Here is a 24,058-nt window from a genome sequence, read left to right as displayed (position 1 = left end):
AAGGGGCAACTCAGAGAGGGGGGGAGCATTTGAGGTTATGGACCGGGCAAGGAATTAAGTTAGAGAATACATATTTTATGTTTTAAATGTGTTGTCGTACATTGAGTTTAATAAGGGAAAACTAAGAGATGAAAATGGGAAAAAAGGGGTTGGAGGTGGCGAGGAGGTGAAAAAGAGATGTAAGCAAGATACAAGATGGCCAGGATGAACTATATGACTATAAACATTAATGGAATACATTACCAAATTAAAAGGAAGAGGCTACTAAATTTATTGAAGAAGGAAAAAAATAGATATAACATTTGTGCAGGAAACGCATGTAACTGAAGTGGAGCATAACAAATTAAAGAGAGACTGGGTAGGACATGTAGTGGCAGCATCCTATAATTCAAAAGCTAGAGGTGTAGCCATATTAGTTAACAAAAATGTACCAATCAAAATAGAGGAGGAAATAACAGATCCAGCAGGAAGGTATGTAAGTGTCAGATATACTCAGAATTTTGGAATTTGCTTAATATATATGCACCTAATGAGGAGGATCAAAAGTTTATGCAGGATATTTTTTTGAAGATTGCAGAGACACAAGGAAATATATTGATAGGAGGGGATTTTAACCTTAATTTGGATCCAATGTTGGTATACTGGACAAAAGACAAGGAAAATGAATAAAGTAGCCAAATTTATGGTTAAATCAATGCAGGAAATTAAACATAAATATATGGAGGAGGCAACACCCAAGAGAGAAGGAATATTCATATTATTTGAGTAGACACAAAACATACTCAAGGATTGATATGTTTTTGTTGTTGGCCCATATTCAAGGGAGAGTTAGGAAAACTGAGTATAAAGCTAGACTTCTATCAGATCATTCACCCCTGTTATTAGCAATAGAAGTGGAGGATATCCCACCAAGAACATATAGATGGAGGTTAAACTCCATGCTACATAAAAGACAGGAGTTTAGAGAGTTTATTGAACACCAAATTAAAACATATTTTGAAATAAACTCAGAATCAGTGAAAGACAAATTTATATTATGGGACACAATAAAAGCCTTCATTAGAGGACAGATAATAAGTTATGTAACTAAGATGAAAAAGGACTACAATTGGGAAATAGAACAGTTGGAAAGGGAGATAGTAAGTACAGAAAAGGAACTAGTAAAAAGGGATGATATAATGAAAAGGAGAGAATTGGCAGACAAAAAATAAAATACGAAACATTACAAACATATTAAGGTGGAGAAGAACATAATGAAAACAAAGCAAAATTATTAGGAACTAGGAGAAAAAAACACAAAATATATAGCCTGGCAACTTAAATATTGAAGCATTTGATAGAGTGTTGGAATAAGGTTGATAAAGAAATTGGGGGAGGAAGATTATTGCCTGGAAAAACACCATTATTTCAGAATAGATTGATTCCGTTTTCTGAGGGAAATAAAGCTTTAAATATTTGGCAGTGTCAGGAAACTAATAAGATGGATGATTTTGAAGCAGGGACATTTTTTTAATAGATTGGAGGAGAAGTTCAAAGTACCTGAAAATTATAGTTCTTGCTATTATCGAGTAATGAAATTTTCATGAAAATTATGGTCAAGGGACATTATTACCAGTAGAGATGGAATTAGAATTATTGTTATATAATGGAAATATAAAGAAATTTATTTCAATGCTGTATAGGTTAATACAAAAGAAAGGCCGAAAAATAGGGCTTCATAATTCTAGACAAAGACGGGAAGTAGATTTGAATAAACAAATAGATAATCAAGATTGGATTGGGATATGTACAGAAAATATGAAAAGTTCAATAAATGTGAGATTATAGAATGGTGCAATGTAATTTTATTCATCAGTTAAAATTATCACCATATAATTTTTTTAAAAATGAATCAGACTCTTTCGGATTTATGTTTTAGATGTGGACAGGAAATTGGTACAATTTTGTATTCTACCTGGCAGTATCTTAAGTTAAACCTTTTTGGTTAGAAATGCATAAATTATTGAAATGAATAATGGGGATTAAATTCCCACGGGATCCAATGTTATTTTTATAGGGTGATATTAAGAATATTGAACCTAAGTTGAAATTGAATATGTATCAAAAGGAATTTGTTCAAATTGCTTTACCAATAGGAAGAAAATGTATTGCCATAACTTGGAAGTCTGATAGATTTGGGTATAGAATGATGGCATGCTGAAGTCCAGAGTTGTATACCACTTGAGAAAATTACTTATAATTTAAGAGACAATTATTATATATTTTGGAAGATATGGAACCCTTATTTACAAAATACGGTGCTAATATTTAAATAAATCTCTGACATTCCCTTCTCCTTCAGGGCTCAGTATAAGAGACTTAAAAGCAGTGGTTCTCAAGTTTTTTTCTTTCCACTCACATGCCACTTAAGTATTCCCTATGCCATAAGTGCTCTGTGATTAGTAAGGGATTGCTTAAGGCGGTTTGTGGGTGGAAAGAAAAAGTTTGAAAACCTCTGTTTTAATCATACCTAATTGACTCGTTACGTGCACGGTTTCATAACTCCAAAGGAAATGGGCCAATGACAATTTTTCTCAAGCAAAATATTTCATTATCAATTGGGTCTCAAGTAGTGATTCTCAACCTTCCCACCTGAAGCAATCCCTTACTAATCACAGAGCACTGATGATATAGTGATTAATTAAAGTGGTATGTGAATGGAACAAAAAAAGTTGAGAACCACTACTTTAAAGTACTATGTTGAGGGTCTCTTGCCCTGTTTTATCTTCTTCTTGTAGGGGGATAGAGGGGGAGGGGTGGTTTCATATTTTTCTTTCTCTTTTGTATAACACATGTATACAAATTGTGTTGAATTATCTTGGACCGCAAGACCCTTCAGAGGATAGTGAAGTCAGTGGAAAAGATGATTGGGGGCTCTCTTCTGACCATAAAGGACATCTACAATACTCAATGTGGGTGAAAGGCAATAAAGAATGTGAAGGACTCCACACACCCCTCACATAAATTGTTCTCCCTTCTTTCATCTGGTAGGAGGTACTTCGGCACTCATGCCCTTACGTCCAGATTGGGCAACAGTTTGTTTCCCCCAAGCCATCAGGCTTCTGAATTCCCAGATAGTGTACTGTGGACTTTTACTGTATATGTCTTAATATTTTAATATTTCAATGTGTTTAGCTTCTATTCTAACTTATATTTATGTAAATATGCTCCGTGGTCCTGGAGAAACACTATCTTGTCTTTACACCATTTGAGCAGGTATGAACGATAAAGGTGACTTGACTTTTCTTGATTCAAAATTACAAACGAAAACAAAATATCTCCTGGTATTGTGAGTCCAAAGTGCAGGTTCCTCCAAATTGACACAAAAGTCAACATGCAAGAGAAAAACTGCCCCATAAACATTAACATTTATGAAATTATTCCTGACACATTTCTTTGATGGTCAGAGTAATCGTTAAGACTGAAAATTAAATATTGCATTCAAGGCAAAACCAAGTTATGAATGGTAATAAACTTGAAACATATTTTTCTCTCCTCATTTGAGCAGTCTCTGTCTGAATTTCTAACAACTACAGTTGTTTGCTTTTTAATTAAATGGAATTGTAATTAATAAAACTGTATATATCCTCCTGGTAGGGCACAAAATAAAGCAACTAATCTTGAAACAAATAAACAAACTTTAAATCACAACTTCGTGTTTGTTAATATTTTTCTGGTAGAACACTCCATTTTTGGTGGAAATGCTTCAGAAAAAATATGAAATAACATGACAGATGATACTTGGAATTCTTAGTAGAAGATATTTAACACTGAGTTTAAAAAAAAGATGTAACAATTCATTAGACAAATAAAAACCCTGGACAATAGCTAAATCACGGATCCGATGATAAAAGTGTGGTGATATGTAATTACACCACTAGGTCACCAGGGGTCATCCCAGTGACCTTGTATATAAAGCAGCCCGGAGCTCCAGTCTCGCCTTCCAGGTTCGTCTTGCAGAGAGACCGGATATATTAGTTTATTAAAGCCTGTCTTATACTCGCCCTGCTTTTGTGTTTATTGTCAGTACAAAAACTATGCTACTTACCGGTAGTAATAACTGCAGAGAGAGTTTACTGTATATCACAAGTGCTAGAAGCAGGTTAAGAAAAACAAATGTCTTAATGAAAGTCATCTACGTTACATTTTCAGTCTGGAATGTAAAGCTCCTGTAGGTGACCATAAAGTATACAACATGTTTGGTGCTTCTAGAAATGTGACCATCACGTTACTCCTATGAACTGAATATGAAGAGAGAAGCTTCTTCACAAAGTTATCAGCACCTGCAAAGGAAATTTGCATTTGGACTGCAGTAGTAAGCGATTAACGGGAAGGGCTGTTCCCGGGCCGCTCTTTTCCCCTTCACTGTGTATCGAGTGACCTTCAGTCACGGACTCGGCTCCCACGACGAGAATTGCATGACATTGCTTGTCAGATTCCACGCCGCTTAGGCGTCAACCTGTCTTCCACCTATTAAAATGATAGCCCTCACTCTCGGTGGAGAACACTGAATCGAATTAAAACCGGATCCGATGTGCAGGAGTCCACAGTTTTCCGACGGTCTGCTTGCAAGTGTTTTTGTTTGGCCTCCCTCCTCCCAAAGTAAAACATTGTAAATCCGGCGGATTCGTGCGAGAATTAATTCACCGCCCTTGGATGGGGAGAGGAAGATGAATGGGCGGCCCCGTCCCCGGCTCCGCACGGATCTCCAGCGTGGAACCGCACGGGGAGGGAACCCAACAAAGAAGCCCCGGCCCGTGCGTCCTTTCCCACGCGGCCGGAGATCGCGCACGCGCGCTTCCAAGCGGCGGTCCCGGGGGCTGCGCGCCGAAGACCGACGGAAACGACCGAAGGCGCCCGGATGGTCTCCCCCAAATCAAAATGGCGCGGAGGCTCGAGGTCGCCGTTCTGGTGCTGATCGGTTAATTTGCATTTAGATTTTTCGCCCTCTTCCCCTCCCTTCCCACCTCCCTCAGCGCCTTTTCAAAACAACGAACGATCTCACAACAATTGAACTGAATAGGAGGCCGCAGCGCAAATAAATGGTGAAATTAGCGAAAGATGTGCGAAAACTGCGCAGAGCTGTTGGACGTGTTAAATGCAAGTAAGTCGGAAAATCATCCCCTGTTGCTGCACGGGCCTGTGTAAATGTGTGTGGAAAATAAACTGCAGAGGTGCATAGCCAGTGGTCATGGCCTGTGCTTGTTCAGTCGTCTTGTAGGCCTCGAGACTATCTGAAAAGTACTCAGATCATTCAAGGGATTGAAATTGTTTCTTCCTGCCAATTATCAACTGTCCAGATTTGAGATGTGCAAGTTTCTAGTCCATTGAGTGTTAATTTCAAGTTTGAGGCAATGCATTTCTTTTCATCATACTGTGTGGAAATCCAGAAGATTTTGTGGCCTAATAAGTTAGGCTGATTGAGAAGTCCCAATGATTTAAAACCTATTGCATTGTGTTAACATCAAGTTTCGCTTGAGAGAGTATTTCACAGTTTGATAATTTAAGCAATTCGTATCCTTTATTTCCTTTCACGGAAAATTCCTCTTTGATTTAGTTCTAACTGTTCTGTGCGGAAGTGGGGATATTTTCGCATGGACCTCCTTCGATTTTTTTTTCATGTTGGAAGTATGATGATGGTTCATGTCATCGGACTGCCTTGGTGATCGAGCATTTTTATTTTGTGTGCATAATACTTTTGTGAGCTTGAGTGGGATAATGCTGAAATGATCGTCATCAAAAATATGCCATGATAGCCTGAAATATTCTTGTCCTGTCCATTTTATTCAGTGACATCAATTTTCAATAGTATTGTTTTTTAATGCAATAAAAAGTGGTTATAAGAAATGCAAGTAAATGATGTGTATATGATTAACTTTGACTATCTCAAAGTGAAAATTGCAGCATACTTGTAAGTTTTCAAGTCTTAACTAACAGAAAGTTCCCAAATTTTAATATTTTTTTAACTTTATGAATTAAGCATGTGCATTTAACATTTAAAACATTTTTTTTTTGAGGCCATAACTGACATTGATGTGAAGATGAAAATGTATTTGTTACTTATTCACTTCTCTTGGGAATCCTTCTCTCCATTCTTTGAGAAGACTTTACTGAAGTTTTTTATAAATTAATTTAACATTGTCATTTGACTTCCTGTACTCATACACTTGTTTATTATTATTGACTATGTCAGAAAATGTTTAACTTGCATCAAGAGCTAATTACCATGATTTTTATTGAAATCAATGTGTACTTTATAAGAGAGAAATTAGAAACTCCAGTTTTTCCTCGTCTGATTTTCATTTTTCTTTTGCATCTGTTGAACAGAACCATTTACTCAGGTGCCGTGGACTTTGTGGTATTCCAAAAGTGATCAGTTTTGTTCAACTTATTCTAAATATATTGGATGTTCAGATAGATGAGTAAATGACATCATAGAAACATTTAATGTAAGAATTTAGAATAGATGATAGATGAAAATTTTTCCGTTGTGTGAAACTTGAATTTGTTTCCACTTTAATTGCCTGAGGAGTAAACTACAAGATTGAAAATTTAAATGGGGAAAATGTTTATAACATGGTTAGTCCTATGCATTTGTAAAGAATAAATGCCAATGTGGATTATTTTGCCAAGTGCAGTGCTTCCATGTTGTAATTTCATTGTAGCTTGTGCCACAGGAATCAGACATGCTGTATTTCCATCTCTAGCAATATTTATATTTTGTTCATGTATTTTTGCACCCTGTGCGTTAGTTTAAATTGTCCGTGTGTCTGCTACAGTGTTCCATTCAGTACATCCAAGATATCAGAGATGTTGGTTAAATGAAGAAAGAGATTGTGTTTAATTAAAAGGCATTTTATGTTGTGAACTCTTTGCTTGAGTAACTGACACTAACCCAAAGAGGTAACATTTTTCTGATCAACTAAACCTGTATGGTTGTAATGTTAAGACCAGTCATTTGCTCTTGTAGTGACTTTCTTTTGGTTCCAGCTGAGTCATCTTATTAATGGTTGATATTGACTGTGGCCCTTTTGGGATTTGAAAAACTAGGCCCCAGTTTGAGTTTGTCTCTTTATATACATTCTTTCTCAAGTAATACCTGTAAAGATTAAAGAAAGCAGTGATAAAACTTGTAATTTGTTTTCTAAAAGTGCTCCAGTATTGTAGAATATTTTGATGGGTATTAATACTTGAAATTTCATTGCATCACATTCAAATTGTTTTCATACTATTTAAATGCTTTACAAATGCAATTGTAAGATTCATTCTTTATAATAAATTTAAGTTTATGATATTGGGCTATGTAGTTTTTTTTTTAAACCACTGAGAATCTTTTTCTCTCAGAAGAACCTTTTTTGTTTTTAAGAATCCTGTCAAAAAGGCAAAGGGATTTTAATTGGAATCGGTTGCCTTTTATCTATGCGTAAACTAATCATTTTTTAAAATTTTGTCCAATAAAGAACAAATTGTATAAACCTGGAATGTGAATCATTTTGATTTGTGATTAGAGCAAAAGCCCTATAGATATGCATTTGTTTTGCTTTCAAAGTAAAGTCTGGAAAAAGTTCAAGCATGTGAGTGGAGATAAGGAGAGAAATCTACAATTTCCAGAATACTATTTAATTTGAATTCCAGGTCTGTAAATGGACAAAAGCTGGTCTTCCTATTACAGTTTTTTTAAATTGGTATTTCGTTGGCATCTGCATTAATATTTCACAAGTGTTACAGTATCTATTCTTTGTCAGTGTTGGTTTAATGCACACAGTACAGAACAAATGAGGTTGATTATTCTTGAGTCTTGTACTTTGTGTATTGAACAAAGTGCAATGGACATGAATCGAGCTCCAGAGATGTGATACCTGGAATTTAAAAAAATATATAGCAGCAGTAATGATGATTAACAGTCCACCACTCTGTCTTTAAAAACTTTTCTTCTTCAATGGTGAAAGAAATATTCCTCCTTGACGTGTGAAACCAGTCACATTGCTACCTGGCTGATTCTTTAATAGCTGCCTGAAATAATCTAATATAACATTAATCTTGAGATGGAGCATGATCGCTTTGCCTTCAAGGAGAATTGGTAGCAGGAATTAAATGTTTGCCTTACCAATGATGCCTGCATCTGATGGTTTAAAAAAATGACTGTACACTAAACTCCCTGGTATATGGCACCTATGGGAATTGGTAGATGCCAGATAAGTGAATTTTCTAGTTGCTTAAGATTGTTTGCTGTATGATTGGCAAACTGACTGGAAGGGCCAATTTTAAACTTTCGTATTTTTGCCTATTTATTTGTCAGTTGCTTGAATTCCGGATAACAGAAATTTTACCGTATAAGCATGACATGCAGAATTTTCAACACAATTAAATTTACAAAGCAGCTAGGCAGTGATCATATTCAACAGCAATGTCTTGTTAGCGGGTATTTGATTATGTTCAGCCCAAAATGTAATGTAGCAGATATATGCATTTCTCATTAATGAGCTGTATATGTTTGAGCATTGAAGTCTTGGATCATTTGCATAAAGTTTAAATAATTTATTTTCTGTAATTATATCAAACCACTTGATTTTTCTGATCAGGATTTTTTTTTTTTTTTTTGCAAGTGAAGGAATGGTGCTTAAAAACTTTTTTAAAACCCCAATCAGGTTTGCATAAGTTCTTGAAAGTAAATTTTGCTTTCCTTACTTGATCTGGCCTATATGACTAAGATGCACTGACATGGTTGACTCTTCATTGGAAGCTGTTAAGAATGGACAATAAATGCCAGCACCGATCACATCCCATACACAAACAAATGAAACAAAATTTAAATGCATTTCATTGGGACAGATCAATTCAAATAAGATTTTAATTTCTGGATTTGAATTTTATTATGGCTCCAGAGTTGCACATATATATCTAAAGATTCCCCTGCATGATATTCGATGAGGCCTTCAGCTGTCACAATTTCTATTCAAGTTTCTCTTCACCTTTTATTCTTTAATGGTCTTGTGTGCAACTGATAATCCTCATCCATTTCTGGCACATGAGCATAATATACCACCAAACATTCTTCGGTGTTCTGAAGGAACTGTTCCCTGGTAGCACCCATTCCCTTTTTCCATATCATCTACTCCTACAAGAAAATATTTGACATCTGCTGTTTTATTGTCACCACGATTCCACAACTAGAACACCACAGAAAACAGGCCATTTGGCCCTTCTAGTCTTTGCTGACCACCACTCCTCTAGTCCCATTGACCTGCTCCCATTCCATCACCTTCCAGTTCTCTCCCATCCATGTATTTATCCAATCTATTCTTACAACTCAGGATCGCGCCTGCATTCACCACATCAAATGACAGCCCATTCCACACTCCCAGTACTGCCTAAGATGATCTCAGACTTCATGTTTATTTTCCTAAGTTGAAGAAATGATTGTCCCTCTTTCAGTTTAATATATCTTGTTCTCTAGTCACTATTTAATCTCCTATGTGTTAGAGAGATAAAACATAGGTTACATGAACATCTTTGTTCCGTAATCTCAATTTCTGTTGCATGCCACTTTAATTCTTCATGTTGCTCTCATTTTGATATCTTCATTCTTTTTCCATATATTAATTCAGGCAAGGTGCTTCCTGTTATGCCTGTGGTCTTCATATTTAATTTAACTATTTCAACTTTCTATTTCCACTTCCACTGAACTTTGTATCTTTTCCCCATTGCTATTCGCACTCCTTCCTTTTGATACCCAATCTTTCTCAATGCTATCAGTATTTCTTCCTGCTCTTTCCCTTTGCACCTTTTAAAACTTGGTTTTATCATGCCATATTCTAGTTTAATGAATAGGTTATTGACCTGAAGTGTTCATTCTTTTTCTCTCCTCAAAGGCTGATTTGAGTATTCTCAATGCACCTACTTCAAGTGTTGATTTGGTTCCGTTGATGCTTCATTTTCATGTATTTCAGAAGATTATTCATTCTCGTAATTTAAGATCTTGTAGTTAATGTGCAATTAGGACAATGTTGCTGCCTTCTGCAGATACATTACATTCAAGAGGGTATAAAGGATCCCATATTCTTGAGATTGTTCAGTTTTGGTCAAGATTTAATTACATATGTGATCGGAGAACATATTTTCCTTACTGAGAAATGATGATGGCTGGTATTACTCTGCTTGATAATTATTTTGAATATATGCATTCCAAAAAAGATGGAGCTGGATGCTTATTTGGGTCAGCTATTACTCTAGATGGCAGAATACAGAGTCCAGGACTATCTGGCTAACTAAAGCATTCAGTGCATTCTTAAAAGATCTTGATGCTTTACCATTTGTTCTTCAGTACTTTTTTTTTAAAAAAGTAACTTTCCCAGAATTTGTGTTTGCAACCTTTTGTCTGAACAAAATTCTTCTGGTCTCTCTTGAATGGCTTTCAAAATAAGAGGACAGATCCTTTGTTCTGGGGGGTGCCACAACTAGGAAAAACACAAACTCAGCATTGACTCCAGATCATGATCTTCTTGGACCTCAGCAGCAATACCTGGTCACAAACTGCCAATCCAAAATGTACCTGTTTATTCCTACTGTTCTGAAAAGCAGTTCTAATTCCACAGCAGGGTACATTCTCTATGCCTTGAATACCAGAATTCTAAAAACCTTTGTCTTGTCACTTTTATTACATTTTTTCCCTATACCCTTCATTGTTCTTGCACTTTCTCTGTACCATTTCACATAACAGCACTTTGTTCGACACTGTTGCTTATTCATTTGTTATTATTTGCATTACCTCCTGTATGTGTAAACTTTCCTGGATACCATGCAAGATTAAGCTTTTCATATTATCTTGGTATACATGACAATAAATAATTAGAGATCAAGATTCCCAGGTGATTTGTTGCTTCCCAGGGCCAGGGACACCTCTGATTAATGGCACAGCATTCACAACTGAGCAGGTGAGCAGCCAGATGTCGTGGTCTACGTTGGTATCAATGGCATACATAGGAGTAGGGATGAGCACTTGAAGGGGGAATATATGGAGTTAGGAAGGAAGCTGAAAAGCAGGACCTCAAAGGTGGTAATCTCAGGATTACTGCTTGTGCCATGTGTCAGTGAGGTTTGAAATGTGTCTGTTTCAGTGCTAGGACTTTTAGGAACAAAGGAGATGAACTTGGAGTATGTGGAACTACAATGTTGTGATCATTAGAGACTTGGCAGGATTGGCTGATGCAGTTACTGATGTTTAGATGTTTTAAAGGGAATATGATGGGAGGTAACTGGTTGGGTGGTAGTATCATTACTGGACAGGGATAGTATCACTGCTATAGAAAGGGAGGATGCTGCAGAGGGAGTGTCTACTGAGATGGTGTGGGTGAAGGCAGAAATAGAAAGGGGGCATTCACTATCTAGGCCCCCAAATAGCCCTTGGGACACTGAGGAGCAGCTAGTCAAGAGGAAGAAGGAAGCACACATTAGCTATAGGAAGCAGGAAACTGGAAGGGCTCATGAGAAGTATATGTTAGCCAGGAAAGAGCTAAAAAAGGATTTAGGAGAACTCTAAGGGGGCATGAGAAGGCCTTAGCATGCAGGATTAAAGAGAACCCCAAGGTGTTCTGTGATAAGAGTGAAGAACAGGAGGATGACAAGAATGAAGGTGAGGTCATGAAAGGATAAAGGAGGTAACCTGGAGGTTGGGGAGGTCCTAAATTCAGTATTCACAAGAGAAAAGAGCCTTGATCAGGGTGAGGTTGAAATAGAACAGGCTTGTGTGCTGGACGATGTTGAGATTAAGGAAGAGGAAGTGTTCGATCTTGTATAAAAACATTAAAATTGATGTTCCCAGGGCCAGACTCGATTATACCCCAGCTTGCAGTGGGAAGTGATGGCTGGGGTAGTGATTATGATCTTTAAGTCTTTGGCCACAGGGGAGGTGCTGGAGGATTGGAGAATGGTAAATTTGGTCCTCCTGTGTTTTTTTAAAAAAAAAAGTTATAGGGAGAATCTTTGGAATTATAAACTGGTTAGTCTCAAGTCCGTGGTGTGCAAACTATTGGAGAGGAATCTTAACGACAGGATCATGAGCTTAATTGAGTTTTTGAGGAGGGAACAAAGGAAATTGATGAGGGTGGGGCAGTAGATGGTTAATTTTGTTTTAATTACAAATTTAAAAAATGTAGACATACAGCACAGGAATAGGCCATTTTATCCATTTCACTCATGGTGCCCATTTATACCCAATTAACTTAACACCCAATTAACCTACCCCCCCCCCCCCCGGTATGTTTTGAACAGTGGGAGGAAACTGGAGCCCTGGGGGGTGGGGGGGGAACCCATGCAGACATGGGAAGAAAGTACAAACTCCTTACAGACAGCATGCTGGCAGTGTAACAGTGTTACACTATCTGCTATACCAACCATGCTGGCCCTTTTGTGGATGATACAAAGGTTGGAAAAGTTGTGAATGGTGCTGAAAGTTGTCAAAGGTTACAAAAGGCTGTAGACAGGATGCAGAGTTGGGTGGAAAAGTGGCAGATGGAGTTCAATCTGGTTAAGTGTGAGGTGATGCATTTTGGAAGGACAAACCAAATGGCTGAATACAGGGTTAATGGTTGGCTACTTAGGAGAATGGATGAGTGGAGAGACTTTGGGGTCCAAATCTGTACATTTCTCAAGGTCACTGTGCAGGTTGATAGGATAGTTAAGAAGGCCTATGCAATGTTGAGCTTCATTTATAGGGGGAATTCTGTTCAAGAGTAGAGAGGTCATGTTGCAACTCTACAAATCTCTGCTGAGATCACAGTGTTGTGTTCAGTTCTTGTCACCTCATTATAGGAAGGATGTGCAAGCTATTGAGAGGTTCAGAGGACATTTACCAGAATTTTGCCTGGTTTGGAAAATGAGTCTTATGAGGCAAGGTTAGCAGAACTGGGACTTTTTTTCTCTGGAGTGTAGAAGGATGAGAGGAAACTTAATAGAGGCCTACAAGATTAGGGGAGGCATAGATAGGATGGACAGCCAGCACCTTTTTCCTAGGGCAGGAATAGGAGACACCAGAGGATAAATGTGCAAAGTGAAGGGAGGGAAGTTTAGGAGTTTATGGTTGTTCTTCTTTACTGAGTTGTGGGTGTCTGGAATGCTTTGGTGGAGGCTGAAATGGGGGCATTCAAGAGACTCTTTTAGACAGACACATGGATGGAAGAAAAATGGAGGGTTACTGGGTAGGGAAGGTTTAGTATTTTAAGGAATATGTGGGTCAGCAAAACATGGAAGGCTGAATAGCCTGTACTGTGCTGTAGTGTTCTATGTTCTAAAGTGTCTCCCCATCCCTGCCTAATGAGAATCTTGATCTTTATTCGTATTAGGTATATTAGTAAGAATTTATCTGTAAACTTGGGGGAGGGGAGTTAATTATGATGGTGGCACGGTTTGTGCAATGCTGTTACAGCAACTGGGCTTCGAATATAATTTTTATAATGCGGGAATTACCTGATTAAAGTGAACTTTGCATAAAGATTACAATACTGATTTTTAAAAAAAATAATATTTCTCACTGTCTTTTAAATGGCATATTCATAATGCAGGTACATTAGTATGGCATTTGAAGAGTGAGTCCAAGGAAGCTGGTCATCTGCGATCCTCGTAGATGCTGGGTAATCGTACTGTACAAGTATTTGGATATCCAGGGACTGATTAGGTATAGATAGCATGGCCTTGAGCATGGTAGATCATATTTAACCAATCTGATGGTGTTTTTCAAGGAAGTTACCAGGAAAGTTAATGAAGGAAAGGATGTAGATGTTGTTTCGTAAGGCCTTTGACAAGGACTCACATGGAAGGTTAGTTAGGAAGGTTCAGAAGCTCGGTATTTATAAGGAGGAAGTAAACTGGTTTCAAAATTAGCTTTTCGGGAGAAGCCAGAGAGTGGTGGTGGATGATTGGCTCTCAGACTGGAGGCCTGTGACTAGTGGTGGGCCTCAGGGATTAGTGCTGGGACCATTGTTGTTTATCATCCAGATAATTGATATTGATGACAATGTGGTAAATTGGCTCAGCAAGTTTGCAGATGACACAAAAATTGGAGGTGTTGCAGACAGAGGAATATTTTCAAAGCTTGCAGAGGGATCTGGACCTGTTGGAAAAATGGCCTGAAAAATGGCAGATGGAATTTAATGCAGACAAGTGTTAAGTGTTGCGTTTTGGAAGGACGAGCCATGAAAGGACATACATGGTAAATGGTATGGCACTGAAAAGTGCAGAAGAACAGAGGGATCTGGGAATACAGATACCTAGTTCCCTGAAAGTGACATCACAAGTAGATAGGGTTGTAAAGAGAGCTTTTGGCAGATTGACCTTCATAAATTAAAGTATCGAATAGAGGCGTTGGGATGTTATGGTAAAATTGCAAAAGACATTGTGAGGCCAAATTTGGAGTATTGTGTGCAGTTTTGGTCACTTAACTACAAGAAATATATCAATAAGATTAGAAAAAATGCAGAGAAAATTTACTAGGATGTTGCCTGGACTCCAGGAATTGAGTTAAAGGGAAAGGTTAAACAGGTTAGGACTTTTTACCCCAGAACTTGGAGGGGAGATTTGATAGAGGCATTTAAAATTGAGGTGGATAGACAGAGTAAATGTAGATAGGCTTTTTCCCACTGAGGGTAGGGGAGATACAAACCTAGAAACATGGATTAAGAATGAATGGGGAAAAGTTTAAGGGGAACATGAGAGGGGGATCTTCTTGACACAGAGAGTGGTGGGAGTGTGGAGCGAGCTGCCAGCTGAAGTAGTGAATGTGGGCTCATTTTTAACATTCAAGTAGAATTTGTACAGGTACATGATGAGAGGGCTTTGGACTGGGTGGAGGACAGTGGGACAAGGCAGAAAAAGGGCTGAAGGACTGGTTTCTGTGCTGTTGTATTCTGTGGGAAGAACTGGTTTCTCAACCTTGTCGTTCTGGCACTACACCTGCATCTCTTTTCCAAAGGGAGTAGCTGAAAGATGCTGTATGTGGGGTGGTAGGGATCCTCATTGATTTTGTGAGCTCTCTTGAGGACCATGATCCTGGTAAATTCTGTCAAAGGGTGGGTGGAGATGGAAACTGCAGTGATCCTCTCAATAGAGCTCCTGTAGAAAGTTGACACGATGATGGCTAGTAGCCTTGCCCACCTCACTCTTCTCTGGAAGTGCAGTCATTGTGCCTTCCTGCCAAGTAAGGAGATGGTGTGTCCTGAAATGGTTACTTCTTAAGTGGACTCCAAGGAACTTTGTGCTCTCTACTCTTCTCCACTACACAGGTATTAATGTGTTCTGGAGGATGGTCCTCTCTGGTCCTCCAGAGGTCCACAATCATCTCCTTTTCTTTTCCACATTGAGACTCTGGTTATTATTCCCACACCCCCTTTCATGACATTTTCCAGGTTTCATTGTTGTGCGGATTATTGTTATTGCTGAAGAGGCCAATTACTTACCTGTCATCTGCAAACTTGATGACTGTTGGAGCTGGATTTGGCCTTGAAGTTGTGGGTCAGTAGCATGCACAAGAGTGGGCTGAGCACTCAACTGAGGTGCCCCAGTGCTCTGTATAACAGTGTTCGACATTCTGCTTCCAACCAGGACAGACTTTGGTCTTTCTGTTCAGAAGTGCAGAATTCAGTTATGGAGAGAGATGTTGAGACCCATTGAGGACAGCTTCTCCCTGAATCTCTGAGGTATGATCGCATTAAATGCCGAACTGAAGTCAATGAACAGTAGCTTTGTGTATGAGGTGTCATTCTCTATCGCAGTTGCATGCTTATCTTTGTCAGGAGCGGTGCTGGTCACCGCTGATGATGTAAGGGAGGTGACACGTGGGAGTAATGGGGTGCATGTGCAGGTGTGTTAAGCGTCAGTGATAGATTCCAGACATTGGAGGAGAGTGGAGCATCAAGATCACCAGTGAGCCAATGAGAAGGTTAGAAGGGTTTGGTTGGGTGGTGTTTGGGGATTTGAAGAATGGAAGGTTGTGTCTAGTGAATAATAAAGAAAGACAACTTCATGATGTGCTGAAAGAAACTAGATAGTACAGTAAAACCTCCTTAGAACGCGGTAGTTGGGGTCCAAGATTTCATTCTGAGTTACAGCTGAAATGCGGACTACGGGGCTGGAGCGGCAGGCGTGGAACGTCAGGGGCCTGAATTCCTGCGCCGGCTGCCCCAGCCCTGACGTCCCACGCTGTGGTCTGTCAGGCAGCAGGGAGGTGGCTGCCCCTGCCCCGACTCAGGAGCCAGCGTTTGCCCTGTGGCACCTCTCCCCGCTGCGGACCTTTCAGGTGGCAGAACACAGTCTTCAGTGCTGCCACCTGAACGTCCCTCGCAACACTCGCAGCCAGCTACGGAGACGCATTCTCCAGGCGATTCCACCTGAAAGCGGCTTTTGGGGTCCACAGCAGGCGCTATAAGCGATTTAGTGGATTAACGAATCATCAGTTCATAGTACCTTCTAATTTAAAAAGGATAGTGTGAATATAAATGACTTGGAGAAGCAGTTGGGGGAGGTCAAACTGAAGGTTGCCCTCCACCCCCCCATGAAAAAAAAATTAATACACCAGCCTGGTTCACAATCCAATGCGATGAGTCAGAAGATGAAGTCAAGTTTGTCATTTTATTGTACAAGTATAACCCAACGAAATAGCATTCTCGGACTTCGATGCAAAAAAAATGCAGATGTGTTACCAGACATAATACATATTCAGACAAATAGTACATATAGTACAATAGTACAAATAGTACAAGTATTATATCTACAAAAATAATTAATTTTTTTGTACACATGAGAGGCTTGGATGGTTAGTGTGAGCAGTTCCTTTGGTCATTCAGCATTCTCACTGCCTGTGGGAAGAAACTGTTCCTCATCCTGGTGGTGCTGGCTCTGATACTCTTGAATCTCTTACCCACAATGGGAGCAGTGAAAGGTGCTGTATACAGAGTGGAAGGGGTCCTCAATGATCTCGTGCACCTTCTTCAGACAACGATCCCGGTAGATCTCGTCGATGGGGGGGAGGGTTTACAGAGTATGGTGTACTTGTGGAGTGTCTTCCAGAGCAAATTGCCTGTGAAGTAGAGGATGTCTTAGTGGATCCGGATAGTTATCTCTCATTTGACAGGCTTAAGGTGGCTATTCTAAGCGTATTCAGCCATCTAGGGAGATGCGTATTTCCCAATTACTAGCTGATGACAGCCAAGGCGATTATGCAGCTGTTACAGATGTTGAGGAGGTGGCGCAGGCTAACTGGAACAGACCTTGTCAAAAGCAATTTTTGGAAACTGTGTTTCCTTTGATGTTTACCTTGTGATGTTCATGGGTGGATCATGCTGACCTTGTTATGTCCACAACCTTTGCATTGAAAATGGAAGGATTGTCTTCTTCCCCCAGTCAACAGGAGCAAATAGAACTAGAAAAACTGCTTACTGCACCTTGTCAATCGAAGGTAGCGCCAGCACCTTGATAATCGAAGGACTTTTATTACCCCTTACTGAACTATAAAAGGATCACATAAGTCTGTCCAAAAGACCATTAACTTTGGAAGACTATGCAGTGCATGCTTTCAACAATGTGAACTGCGCTTGCAAATGCCACAATACTTGTACATCAGAAGCCCAACATCTTAATGCAATGTGTCTGTCACTGCTGTGGGAGCAGTGTTAGAACAAGATGTCTGTGGACAATTGGAACCTCTGGCGTTTTTTTTTCAGCGAAGCTGTCATTGGCTCAGGCAAAGTATAATACGTTTGGTCAAGAACTCGTAGCCATGTATCTCGTAGTGAAACATTTCCACTTTTTATTGGAAGGTCGTCTTTTCACCATTTCTACAGCCCACTTGCCTCTTGTGCATTCTGTGAGTACGAACACACATCCCTACTTGCCCAGAGAGATTCGGCACTTGTGCTTCATCCTATGATTTTCATCAGACATACCCACATCTGAGGAAAAGCGACTGCCATGGCTGATGCCCTGTCAAAGCAAGACATTGACGCCTTACAACTACTGCCATTGATTTCACTGCCATGGCTTGTACATAGCACACCGATCTCATCCGATATCACTGGATGAACTCTGGTCTCCATCTTCAAGATGTCACTCTGGTTGAATCAGGTGGAAAGTTGGTCTGCGATTTATTTTCTTCCTCCATAGGAAGGCCAAGGGAGGCCTTTTGTGCCGGTGGCTATAAAGAGGGAGATTTTTGAGTCTCTTCACAGTCTGTTGCATTTTGATAGAAGAGCATCAGTCAAATTAGTTACAGAATGTTTTACCTCGCCTCGTGTTAAATCAGATGTTGGATCTGCTTGCCATGTCAATGCTCTAAAGTCTCCAAACACAACATCCAAGCTGGGGATTTTGTTCCTGATTCCTGTTTCCAGCACGTGCACCTAGACTTGGTAGGCCTGCTTCAGCCATCTCAAGGATATACTGTATTTGCCTGTTCATGTGTGAAGACCGGACTACCAGGAGGCCATTCCTATCACTGACATCTCTGTGGAGACTGTTACTAGGGCGTTTGTGGATTGTTGGATTCTATATATCTGTGACCAAGGTTCTCAGTTAGAGTTGGCATTGTTCTGAGCTTTCACTGATCTTCTGGGAACTACCTGTATTTGCACAATGAGTTACTATCCACAGGCCAATGGTCTCATTGAGTGTTTAAATTAACAATTAAAGGTATTGTTAACAGCAAGTGGTGATGCATCTATGTGGAGTGAATGGTTGCCCATGGTTCTCCTTGGTCGTGTGTACTGCTGTTAAGGCAGATCTTGGATGCTAAGTGGAAGAGTTAGAATATGGCACTACGTTAAACCTGCTTGGTGAGTTTATGAATCTGAGTCCAAGCACAATGCTCTATGATGCAGTTAGTTATGTTGACTGTCTTTGGGGGAAGAAACGTGAGATTATTCTAACCTACTCCTCCACGGCAGGCGTCATTTGCACTGTATGTGCTGAATGATTTACAACGCAGTACTAGTGTTCCTTCGGCATGATGTGGTGTGCAAACCACTTCAGCCCGTTTATGATGGTCCTTTTCAGGTCTTACAACACCACCTGAAGACTTTAGTGATCGACAGGAATAGAAAAGCTGACATGGTTTCCATTAACAGGTTGAAGTTGGCATATATCGACAATCCATGTTCTGTGTTGGAGCTGGAGTCAGAGGACCAGTTGCCCCCTTGCCAATTGGACCATATATTGTCTTTCTTGTACTGTCATACAAGGTCGGGCTGACTGTCAGCTCTCCAGGCTGTTATGTAGTGGGACAGTTCCAATCTCTTGTCTCCTTGCATGGGTGGAAGCCTGGTGGTGGGGTGGGGGTTGCTGTTGCAGTGTAACAGATTTCTGTTAATCTTTAAAGTAAAAATCTTTAGTTATAAAATAGATATTTTAACTCCAACTTACTTTACTAAGAAATATTGTATATCCTTAGATAGTTGTGGGCTGGTACAGTCACACACAGGTCACAGCACATTTGAGAGAAAGTTCAGTTGGAGTCCACGCATCTGGGGAAAAAAACAAACCATAAAACTGAAGTGTTCCTGATTGAAACTCAAGTACCAGGTGTGGTTCTTTTAAAGCAATTTGTATTATGTTGGCTGCTATTTCAAACCGCCAGTATCATTTGGAATGACCTGTGTAGTCTTTCAAACCACTTGAGCCATTTGGACCAAGGTGAGGTCAGATGTTATGGATATGGAATAGTTTTGAAGAAAGGCAGGAGGTTTTGCAGAAATGAAACTAAAACTGTGGTGATGTCACATCACATAATGTCAGAACTATATTACTGAAGGCAAAGACATTTTGAATCTGAAGACTGAAGAAACTTGACATCCTGGAAAGACAGGATTGGGGCAGTAATCTCTAGAAAGAGAGAGGGATACTGTTCTGCATTGTATTATCCTTTATAGGAGATGCACAGAAGTGGCTTTTAAATAAGTAAGACCACTTCCAACTGCTCTTTTAAGGAAAAACAAGCAGCCTCATGTGCCAAGAAGTTGGTCACTCCTGTTTAAGAAATAATTAATCATGAAGATCACAGTTGCGCAACCCGAACAAGAAAGGGGGGGGAGGAGAAACTTAATTCTACCTGGTCATGTTCCAAATTGAAACTTTTGGGAAAATGTAAGTTTTACTAAATTATTGGGAAATATTGTGGTCATAAGACCTAAAATGAGGCTGTCTAAGTACTAATTAGAATTTCTTAAAATCGCATTGGCAGTGACCAGGAAATGTATTGGGGTTATCTGGAAGTATCATTCACTTTTGTAGATAGCCTGTTGGAATACTGAAATGCATAGTTGTGTTCTCCTGGAGAAAATGTACTTATTCTTTAAATTGTAAGTAATGTTTCTGCAGATATGGGAACCTTACCTGCAAAGTGTATGGTTGAATACTTAATAAATAAATATTCTATTTATTTTTCTTCCCTTTATTGAAATTTAGTCAAAAATATTTGGGCTGATTTGAATTGGAGTCCAGATCTTGACAGCTCTTTTTTTCCCTTCTTCCTTTTCTCTTTTCTGTTCTTTTTTTCTTTCTCATTCAGGGTTTTGTTTGTGGGTGAAGGGGGAATAGGGGTAATATTTGGAAATGTACAATGATTAATTCACATTTATTTTATCGATTTGTGATGGTAATTTTGGTGCTCTATGTTGATTAAAATAAAATGAATTATTCAAAGCAAAAAAAGGGGAAACATGAAAACACTCTAAGAATATCTCTCTGAAAGACATCTCAAGAGACTTGAGTTTAAAATGATCTGAAGATATAAAATTTAAAAGTGCTTTATAATCACTTATGAACCACAATGTAAAAAGACCCTGAAGTTCAACAAGAGGTTTGAAACTGGATTTGAAAATTAACTTTTCAGACTCAAGTGTAAAGTAAAAAAAAGGTTTTGGACTTAGACACATAAACACAATGGTGGGGTTAAATTTAGAGTTAAGTTTAGAACTAAATAAGAAATGTAATGTTCTTAAATTCAAATAATAGTTATTATTAAATTATTATCATTGGCGAATTCTCCATTGCTGATCTCTTATTAGTACTAATAGTTTGTTAGTTCATAACAGCGGTCGCATACTTACCTTCAGCAGGAATGGTGCTGGTCACTGCTGATGACGTGAGCGAAGCAACATGTGGGAGTAACAGTGTACATGTGTGGGTGTGTTAAGTGTCAGTATATGGGTGATGGATCTCAGATGCAGGAGGAGGAGAGTGAGAGCATCAGAGGGTTTGGCTGGGTGATGTTTAGGGAGTTGAAGAATGCAGTGCTGTGTCCAGTGAGAAAGAAAGACTACTTCATGATGTGCTGAAAGAAACAAGTGAGTGTTTTCTTTATTTGTTTGTAAGCTGTGGTAAATCAGTGCCATTACATCTCCATGTGGGGCAGGATGGAGTGGAGGGACAAGAACATAGCATCCTTGGTGGAATGGTTCCATCTGTAGGAGAAATTGAAATGGTTCCAGTGTCTCTGGAAGGTGAGTTTTGATGCTTTCCATCACCAGACTCTAAGCCTTTCATTAAGGTGGAGGTCAATGCCACTGAGCGTTAGTCATTGAAGCCTGTTACTGTTGCCTTTGGTAGCTGGATAATGGTGGCTGTCTTGAAACCTGCAGGGATGATGGACTGCTGCAGTGACATGTTGAAGATGTCCATAAGGACCTCCGTCAGTTGGTCTGCACAGTCCTTTAGTATCTGGCTGAGTGTTGTCTGGTCCCGCTGCCTTATGTTGGTTCACCTTGGATAGGGTTTTTCTCACCTTGGCCATGGTTGTGCAAGGGGCCAATTCATTGGGGGAGATGGAGCTTTCTTTGGTATCAGCCTGTTCTACTCACCGAACCACATGTAGATGATGTTCAGTCTATCTGGAAGGGATGCTTTGTCTTTGACTACAAGGTTGTCTTGTGGTCTATTATAGTTTTGATCCCTTGCTACATGTACCTCATGTTGCACGTTTCTCTATGGATCTTCTGTGCATACCCATACTTTGCCTTCCAGATGGCTTGGGAGAGTTCTGCCTTGGCTGATCTTCATGCCATCTTACTACCTTTTTTTTTTAAATTTTATTTTTCACACCATAAATCACATTAGCCATGATACACACTTTTTCTTTTTCACACATATACAGTGACTTTTTCTCCCCCCCCCTCCCTCCTCCCAAGCCACCCCCCCCACCCCCCACCCTCATCCATTTTAGGTATACAATCTAGGTTGCATTAAACCAGTCAGACAATGTTGTCATTCAACAAAATTACACCAGAAATTCTACTGAGTCGCCATCTTACTACCTTGAGGTACTTCCATGGAATTCCTCGGCCTGAGGTGGTTACTCCCAAGAACCACAAACAATTATCTTTGTGGAAGCTGTGACCTAACTGTAGTCACTCTCATCTTGACTCTGTTGTTCAGTGCACAAATTCAGTAAATATGGACATTTCTTAAGGAAATCCATCCGGTTTACTAATGTCCTTTTGCAGGACAGAACATATTATAGTCTTGTATTACATACTGTATTTCTTTCAATGTCTTATGGACAAGTAGGAATGGGTAGTCAATACTACGTTGTCAGTATTCCATGTAATCAAAACAAATTTCTGTTAGTGCTTGAGTATTGAAAGAGTTTAACACTAGAATGTCACAGGGAGCAGTAGAGAATAGGAGAGATTAATTGAATAGTTAAAATAAACATTTTAAAACTCATTAATGTTTTGGTCCCATGCAAGAGCTAAAAATGTAAATTAATGGCAAAAGGCAAACCATTTATTTTTTCCTGTTTACTTTAAACTCTATACGTGTTGACAACACCTGTCAGTTGCCAACAAGTTTAAAAGCATCAGAAATAAAGATCAATCCAAGGAGTTTTTATGCCCTCTCAAAACAACTCGGACCTCCTTCCCTTGGCTTTGCTGCATGTTGTTGTCCTAGTGGTTCCAAATTATACCCTTCAACACTATGAAATACATTTGTGATGCTAAAATCTCCAGTTCATAGAACCATAGAAAACAACAGCACAGAAACTGGCACCTTCGGCCCTTCTAGTCTGTGCCGAACCATTTTTTTTCTTTTTCCTTCATCCCACTGACCTGCACCCAGTCCATAGCCCTCCATACCTCTCCGAACCATGTACCTGTCCAAATTCTTAAATGTTCAAATTGAGCCTGCGTTCACCACCTCAGCTGGCTTGTGTTCCACAATTTCTCCCCCCCCCACCCCACCGCCACTCTTTGAGTGAAGAAGTTCCCCCTCATGGTCCCCCTAAAATTTTCCACACACTCTTGACCCATGTACTCTGGCTTGTATCTCATCTACTCTCGGTGGAAAAAAGCTGATCTACATGTGCTCTGTCTATCCCCCTCATAATTTAAAATATCAAATCTCCTCTCATTCTTCTATACTCCAGGGAATTATGTCCTAATCTGTTTAACTTTTTTCTGTAACTCATTTACTGAAGTCATCTCAGTAAATTTTCTCTTTACTCCCTTTCTATCTTATTGATATCTTTCCTGTAGTTAGGTGATCAGAACATACTCCAAATTTGGCCTCACCAGTCTTGTACAACTTTACCATAACATCCGAGGTTCTATACTCAATACTTTGATTTATGAATGCCAATAAGCCAAAAGCTCTCTTTAAAACCCTATTCATATGTGACACCACTTTCAGGGAATTGTGTATCTGCATTCCCAGGTCTCTCTGTTCTACCGCACTCCTCAGTACCCTACCATTTACCATGTATGTCCTTTCTTGGTTTGTTCTTCCAAAATGCAATGCTGTCCATCTGCCATTTTTCAGTCCATTTTTCCACCTGGTCCAGATCCCATTGCAAACTTTTAAAACCTCCTTTGCTGCCCGCAACGCCTCCAATATCTTTGAAATCCAAGGTTTCCCATACCTGCTAACCTTGCCTTTAATCCTGACAGGAACATACTCTGTTCTCTCAAAATTTCATCTTTTGAAGGTCCTCCATTTGCCTCGTATATACTTACTGAAAACAACTTAGCCCAATCGATGCATT

General features: G+C 39.4%; 1 protein-coding gene across 9 annotated transcripts in view; it reads left to right on the top strand.

Annotated features, from left to right (window-relative positions):
• Positions 1 to 4,697: 4,697 nt before the first annotated feature.
• usp34 (ubiquitin specific peptidase 34) overlaps positions 4,698 to 24,058 on the top strand; it is a 264,058-nt gene continuing 244,697 nt past the window's right edge. For 7 of the 9 annotated variants that reach the window (XM_069931549.1, XM_069931547.1, XM_069931543.1 and 4 more), the window contains exon 1: positions 4,824 to 5,143. In XM_069931549.1, coding sequence (XP_069787650.1) covers positions 5,101 to 5,143 — 43 coding nt within the window. In that variant the 5' untranslated portion in view covers positions 4,824 to 5,100. Of the gene's footprint in view, positions 5,144 to 24,058 lie in introns of all 9 variants that reach the window. The other 2 variants (XR_011355789.1, XM_069931551.1) reach the window with 2 other exon arrangements.

Source organism: Narcine bancroftii, chromosome 4 (assembly GCF_036971445.1).
Source record: "Narcine bancroftii isolate sNarBan1 chromosome 4, sNarBan1.hap1, whole genome shotgun sequence".
Classification (NCBI taxonomy): domain Eukaryota; kingdom Metazoa; phylum Chordata; class Chondrichthyes; order Torpediniformes; family Narcinidae; genus Narcine; species Narcine bancroftii.
Note: the sequence above shows the minus strand (reverse complement) of the source record. Positions and strands in the feature narration are given on the sequence as shown.